The 7,352-nt window shown below is 50.4% G+C and overlaps 1 protein-coding gene across 1 annotated transcript; it reads left to right on the top strand.

Annotated features, from left to right (window-relative positions):
* The first annotated feature begins 75 nt into the window (after positions 1-75).
* SEPW1 (selenoprotein W, 1) lies at positions 76-5,340 on the top strand. The gene is given in 6 exon segments (XM_008593142.1): positions 76-199; positions 1,694-1,718; positions 1,807-1,860; positions 2,025-2,099; positions 2,219-2,317; positions 4,950-5,340. Coding segments are annotated over 5 exon segments (282 nt in total). The 5' UTR covers positions 76-152; the 3' UTR covers positions 2,300-2,317; positions 4,950-5,340.
* Positions 5,341-7,352: the final 2,012 nt, after the last annotated feature.

Genomic DNA, 7,352 nt, shown 5'->3' with positions numbered 1-7,352 from the left:
AGGCGGAGGTACGGTACAGCGGCCCGGCGTTGGTGCGCGCCACGGAGCGCGGAGGAGCCGCCTCAGTGCGGACGTTCGGGGCCGCAGCGCAGACCTGGGGCGTCGGCGTCCGCGTCCGCAGCCGGCCGGGTGTGGCGTCCGCTCTCCCGCGGATGCTGCCGTCGCGAGTCATGGGGCTCGCCGTCCGGGTCGTTTATTGGTAAGCGCGGCGGCCAGAGGTCCCCTCCGTGACCCCCGCTCACGCCCATCCTCCGTCCGGCCCGAGCCGGGGCTGGGAGCGTCGGGGGAGGCCGCCGGCGGACCGTCTGTGAGAAGAGGGGTTCCCGGGTGGCGGGATGGGCTGGAGTGGGCGCGAGGACCGGCCATCAGCACAAGGCGTTAACCCCGGTCCCCGGGTTGTGACAGGCTGCACACCTCAGCTTATGAAAGGTGGAGGTGACACGCGTGGGTGTCCCGTGTTAAACACCCGACTCGGGTTCACGTTGATGAAGGGGTGGAGGTCAGTTTTTGTAATGGGACCTAAGCCTGCGTCCCCCCTTAGGTTTCCCCTCCCCCAGTATCCTGAACAGTCACTGGGTGGGGACGCCTAGAGTCGAGAAGGTTCGAGAATGTTCCTGCCAGTGTTTGGGAAGGAAAGGTCTTGAATGAATACATTCCGGGCCTCTGCCCACTGAGTGCCCTTGGTCACTAACCCTCCTTCTTTTCTGGCCTCAGTTTCCCCGTCTGTAGCGAGAGGGAGGGTGTTATTAATAGTTACCCTCGGTGCAGTGCTGCATGTCGTCGCTGAACACGTTTGATCCAATTCTCCCGCTAGAGGGAAAGACTTAGGAAGGCAGGAGATTTTCTCGGTTTCGTTGACTGCTTTGTCCCCCAAGAAACCTAGGCCCTTGGTAAATACGTGTTCGGTGAATTTCCCCTCCCAGAAACCCCTTGAGGGAGGGGAATTTTAGCCCCATCTTAACAGATGATGAGACAGGCTGGGTGGGAGTGGGGCACGGCAGGTCAGCAGCATGGGGTGCAGACTGCAGGTTATGGAGGTTACTGGAACCCGGCCTCTGGCCCCACCGTCTGTGTAATGCCCAACCGGGCTCTGATCCATCCCGGCTTTAGGAACGTCTGCTTACTCGACAATGCAAAGGCTGGAGTGACATTTTCAGGCGCTCACGAGGCTTCTGCACCAGATTCCAGTCCCATAATAGCCTGCTGTGGGGGTTGGGGAAGCTTGTATTTCATCCAGGGGACTGGGAAAGGGGTTCCGAATCCAGGAAAACAGGGTTTTCCTTAGGCCCTGCAAGTGCTGTGGGTAGGGATATTATTCGTGCGGTTCTTATCCTAATCCAGTTCTTTTGGTTCCCCTCCCTGTCGTTGCCTTCTCTGTCTCATACTTGTGGTCTCCTCATCCTCTGCTTTTTCTCCCTCTCCCTTCTCTACCTTTTCTCTCTCTTGCTCGCTGTGGGTTTTCTTTGTACATCTCTGTGTGTGGTGTCTACCTCGTTTCTGTGCCCCACCTCCTCCCATCTCTGGGTCTGGTGTGTGTGTTTCTTTTCTCTTGAGGATATCTGTTGCCTCGTCTGTTCTGTTACTTGTGTTTTTCTTTATCTTTTCCTGCCCCTCCTTCACTTCTCCCCTCTGCTGCCTGCCTCTCCTCTCCCTGGATGCCCACCTGCCCACTCTCTGGACTCTCTCCTACCAGTGGCGCTTGAGGCTACAAGTCCAAGGTAAGCAGAGTGGCCTACCACGAGGCATCCCTGGAAGGTGGGGGAGGTGTAGCGTGACCCCTGCCGTGACGTCCCACCCTATTTTCAGTATCTTCAGCTCAAGAAGAAGTTAGAAGATGAGTTCCCCGGATGCTTGGATATTGTGAGTCTTGGGGTGGGGAAGAGAAATCACACATTGTCAGTTTGTCCCTCAGGCCTGGACGGCACTGGGGGTGGGTTAGGTTTACCCCTACCCCCTTCGCCCATGTTGTGCATTCCCTGGGAAGGGGAGGGTATCTCAGCCTCTCCAACATCTCCCCCTCTCAGTGCGGCGAGGGGACTCCCCAGGCCACCGGGTTCTTTGAAGTGATGGTAGCAGGGAAGTTGGTTCACTCCAAGAAGGTACGTCTGTCTGTCTGTCTGTCTGCCTGTCCTTTCTCATTTTTGAGCTAGCATGGGATTGGGGCTGAGGTTGCTGTCTTGGTCCCAGCTCACTCCTTCCCTTTTCTTCCCCTCCTCAGAGAGGTGATGGCTATGTGGACACAGAGAGCAAGTTTCTGAAGCTGGTGGCCGCCATCAAAGCTGCCTTGGCTCAGGGCTAATGTGCCGTGAAGGCAGAGGTGAGGGGGACTGACTGAAGTGGGGATCCACCCTTTAGATCTTCCCCCTACCCCATGCACTAATTCCCCATCCTAGGGTGGAGAATTTGGGAGATGGGGATATGCCAGGTGTGTCTCTAGAGCGGGAGGATGGAAATTAGACCTGGGGTGGTACAGGATGGGGTCATAGGGCTGCCCTAAAACGGGTCTCCTTGTTTGGGAATGAAAGGTGCTAAGAGACCCAACAACTCAGAATCTGGAACTTTGGGTCTTGGTTTCATTGCCAGGAAACAGTTCCCAACCCACTGGGCTGTGTAAGTGTCAGTGCAAATTCCCAGCGTGTTTTGAGACAGAGTTCCCATGCTGAACACTTTCAACTACATCACTAATTATCAGTCTCTGAACCTGAGATCTGGTTCTGGGAGCATTCAAGAGTTGACCCCAGGGCTGGCCCGTGGCTCACTTGGGAGAGTGCAGTGCTGATAACACCAAGGCCACGGGTTCGAATCCCACATAGGGATGGCCGGTTCGCTCACTGGCTGAGCATGGTGCTGACACCACCAAGTCAAGGGTTAAGATCCCCTTACCGGTCATCTTTTAAAAAAAAAAAAAAGAGTTGACCCCAACTCCAGAAACACCCTCTTTAGAATTGTCCAAGAATGCTCTAGAAACAAAAGCTAACTCTACAACGGATCACCTGCTCCAAAACTACCTTAGAACTAACTTCTAGCTTCCCTAATACAGTCTAGAATCAAATGCAATACTAGCTCCCGACACACTGTAAACCTTGGCACCCCTTCCCAACGCAGCACTTGAGAAGTGTGAACCAGCTCCTAAGCACTGGAATTGACTACTAGTTCCTAGATCTGACTACTAGTTCCTAATGTGCTCCGAGTCAAGTACTAGTTTTCAACATAGTATATTCCAGAACAAGTAGCAATTTCTGTGTTAACCCTCTGGAACATGGAACTGCTTTCTACTACCCTCTGAACCTGATTTTCAGTTTTCAGGCCATATGTTTAATGTGTTCCAGATGAGCTCCAAACCTAACCTACTTTAGAAGTGGGCACCAGTTACTGACCCAGTCTAGAACTAAGTTCTGGTGTCTGACACGTCAGAGCCTAAAACCACTTACTACCACTCTCTTAAACTTCAGTACCAGTCCCCATTTCATGGTAATCTATAACCGAGTGTCCCATCCCAGTACCTGTTCCCAGTGTGCTTTTTGCCGGAAGACTAGCCTCAATTGCTTTAACCTCATGCTCCATTTCCTAGAATTCTTTACCTGAGTAGAATGAGGTCACGTTCAATGTGAATTTGGACATGGCATTTAAAGTAATGAAATATGAAAATACAAATAACATCTTGCCTCATGTGCAGATCTGAAATGAAGTGAATCTCCCCAAAAGAAAAAAAATTGCATAATTCCAAAGTTGCATGTCATCTACTTAATTCATCCCAAGGTTTACTTGGATTCCAGAGAGGTCAGTCAGGCAATGCTATAAGAGAAAGGAGAGAGGGGAAGAAAACTGCAGACAGTGTGGGAGGAGAGGCTCTTGTTTGTGTGTTTTGAGGGTACAGTTTCAGGACCACCCTCAGGTTCAGCGGTTCAGTAGGACAACTCTGAGAACTCAGCAAACCTGCTGTACTCACAGTTAAAGTTTATTACGGTGAAAGGACACAGATTAAGATCAGTGAAGGGAAGAGGCACGTGGGGCAGAGTCTAGGAGAGACCAGCTGGGAGCTTCCAGTTGTCCTGTCCTAGGGAATTGTGCAGACAACTCTTAATTCTGCCAGCAATGATGTGTGACTATATGCAACAATTTTGCCGACTGGAAAAGCCCACCCCAGCCTTGTTCAGGTTTTTATTGGGGGTTGGTCACGTAGACGTGACTGACTGCCTGTGTGGCTGACCTTAGTCTCCAGCCCCTCCAGAGGTCAAGCTGATACCACATGACCCAGTGCCCCCAACACAAACCACATTGTTAATCTAGGCTACTGGCATGGCCCAGGTAAAGCAAGATACTCTTATTAGGCAGGATATTCCAAGGGCTTAGATGTTACTTTCCAGGATCTGGGCAAGGGCCAGACCTTTGTTTGGTCAAGGTGACTCCCCTCCTGCACAGTGGATAAACCAAGCAGTTGAAGAGGTCTGTGTGGGACACTGAGCCTGGGCCAACTGGGGCATCAAAGAAAATAATGCCAGTTGTTGATGGAGTCTCTGGAAGCCAGGTGTCTCAGTGGGATGTACACAGCAGGTTTTCTGGAAGGTCTGTGGGAGGCTGCCCATCAGTGCTTCCGTGACTGCCTCATTTCTTCACCAAAATTCCTTGCTACAAACTCAACTGAGAACTAGGTCTTAGCCCAGCTGGCTTTGTTGGGTATAATTTCTTTCTTTTTTTTTTTTTAAAAGATGACCAGTAAGGGGATCTTAACCCTTGGCTTGGTGTTGTCAGCACCACACTCTCCTGAGTGAGCCACGGGCTGGTCCTTTGTTGGGTATAATTTCTTTCCCTCAAAGGGCTTCTGATTTTCCTGTGTCTCAGTTTCTCTCTTGGCCTGTATTTCCGTCCATCTCCTCATCACATGGACCCCCAACCTGGCCTCTGTCCCTGCATGCTGATCCTGTTCTTGTCACCTTTTCTCTCCACAGCCCAGCGACCTTGACCTAGCCCCTCTTGGCTGACGCTTCATGACAGGAAGGACTGAAATGTCTTGTGGACACCTGGTCTTTCCCTGATGTTCTTGTGGCTGCCAGGTGGGGGCAGAGATTGATGCCCCTGGTCTTTGCCTCTTTGTGGGAGTGCGTGTGTGTCTTCCTCTGAATCTGCCTTTGCACAATGCCCTGCCCACCCTTCCTGTCCCACACTTTTCACCATCTCTCCTTGCATCTTGCTGTCTACCCTCCGGAGTTTGGGGGGGGGTCCTGCCCCAGGATTCCTTCTCAAGGGGAAACCAAAAAAGGGATCAGGAAGGGTGTGTCAGATTGTGGCAGTGTTCACAATGGTTCACTATTCAATAAACATTGGATGAGTTTAACTGAATGTGCTTGTGCTGGAATGTGTCCTGTTTTACCCCTGGAGCCTCCTGCCTTCAGTCCCCAGTCCCAGAAATTCATGACTGTGTGTGTGTTGAGTGCCCATAGTGTGCTAGGCCCTATGCCAGTAAGTAAGCACTTTAGGGCAACTCTGAGATTATGCAAAGGGGTAAGCAGGTGCAATGATGACGTTAATTTAAACAAACCCAGACTCCCAGATCCTTTGTTTAAATAAGAATCTTGCCATGGCTGCAAATTCTTTGACTCAAGTTATTGGTCTGCTAGGGCTGCCATAACACAATACCACAGACAGGGATGCTTAAACAACAGAAATGTGTTGTCTCAGTTCCGGAGGCCACAGTCCAAGATCAGTATGCTGACAGGTTTGGTTTCTCTGAGGCCTCTCTCCTTGGCTAGCAGATGGCTGTCTCCTTGCTGTGTCCTCACATGGTCTTTCCTCTGCATGCACATACCTGGTGTCTCTGTCCAAATTTCTAATTCTTGTCTTTTTTTGGAGTGGGGGGTGCTGGCCAGTACAGGAATCCAAACCCTTAACTTTGATGTAACACTGTACTCTAAACAACTGAGTTAACCAGCCAGCCCCCAAATTTCAAGTTCTTTTTGTTTTGTTTTTTTTTTTTGGCGACTGGCTGATAGAGGGATCCAAAAATTTTGACCTTGGTGTTACGACGCTCTCTCAAATGAGCTAACTGGACAGCCTGCCAGTTCTTATAAGGACACCAGTCATATTGGATTAGAGACGAGCCTAATGATCTCATTCTAACTTAATCACCTCTTTGAAGACTCCAAGTAGAGTCACATTCTGATGTACTAGGGATTAGGGTTTCAACATGAGTTTTGCAGGGGACTCCATCCCATAACAACACTAATCTCATTGAGGGCTGGGGTCTATGTCCCTCTCCCTGAATCCAGGGGGGCTTACGATTCCTTCCACCAACAGCGTATGGCAAAACTGGTGCTGAGTTAGCATCAGTAAAAGCCATACAGCTCCCAGACAATGCCTCCTGGTTGGGTGTGTTCTTCTCATAGTGATAAAAGAGGCACAGTAGAGCTTTGCAGACCTATATGCACATCGCTTCTGCTGACATTCCATCAGGTAAAGCTAGTCATGACTGAACCCAAAATCAAGGTGTAGTGCAATATACTAATATACTCCCTCTTTTTGGTGGGAGGTATGGCAAAATCATGGTAAAGCGTGTAGAAATGGTGGGGTCAAGAATTGGGACCATTCATTCAATCACCTGCTGGGTTTTGGCAGTCTGGACTCAGTTCTGAGGAGATTTGGCTAGACCTCCACGTTGAGTAGCAAATTATAAACCCAATTTGCCCCTTTAGGGGCTAACAGGTACAGTCAGAAGCAGGAACTCCTTACTGGCAAACAGGCCAGCCAAGTCTTGTATTGTCAAAGATTTTCTTGAATTTCTCTGGTTACCTTATTTCTAACAGGTCTGTAGGTTGTTCCAGAAGGTTATCCCATTGGCTATATGTTACAGTATTATTAAGATTATTAATACATACAGAGTTATAGTAATTGTAACTTGGTTGAATTTTTGGTGGTCAGCCACCCAAGGTTAAGGTGTCTCAGATACCATCAGAAGGTTCCTGTAACTATCACTGGTATAGTCCTCCATTTGGAAGTGAGTCCTTGATTCCTGTGTTTAGGAGAAGAACAGGCTAATTGGAGGAAGGTGCTAGATGGGTGGTGTGGTAGATTGTGTTTTGGGCCCCCATATTTCATGCTTCTGGTATCTGTGCTTTCCCCCTTTATAGCCCTCCCACTACAGGTGGATTATCCTTCCTTGCCTCTTAATTTTGGGTTTGACCAGATGACTAGCTATGGCTAGTCCAGTGAGGCAGAAGTAGCAGTGTGCCGGGCCGGCCCGGTGGCGCACTGGATAAGTGCGCCACTTGGGAAGCGTGGCGGCGCTCCCGCCCGAGGGTTCGGATCCCACATACAGACCGGTTCCCGCTCACTGGCTGAGTGAGGCGCGGGGGGAG

This window comes from Galeopterus variegatus, unplaced genomic scaffold (assembly GCF_000696425.1).
Source record: "Galeopterus variegatus unplaced genomic scaffold, G_variegatus-3.0.2 Scaffold8760, whole genome shotgun sequence".
Classification (NCBI taxonomy): domain Eukaryota; kingdom Metazoa; phylum Chordata; class Mammalia; order Dermoptera; family Cynocephalidae; genus Galeopterus; species Galeopterus variegatus.
Note: the sequence above shows the minus strand (reverse complement) of the source record. Positions and strands in the feature narration are given on the sequence as shown.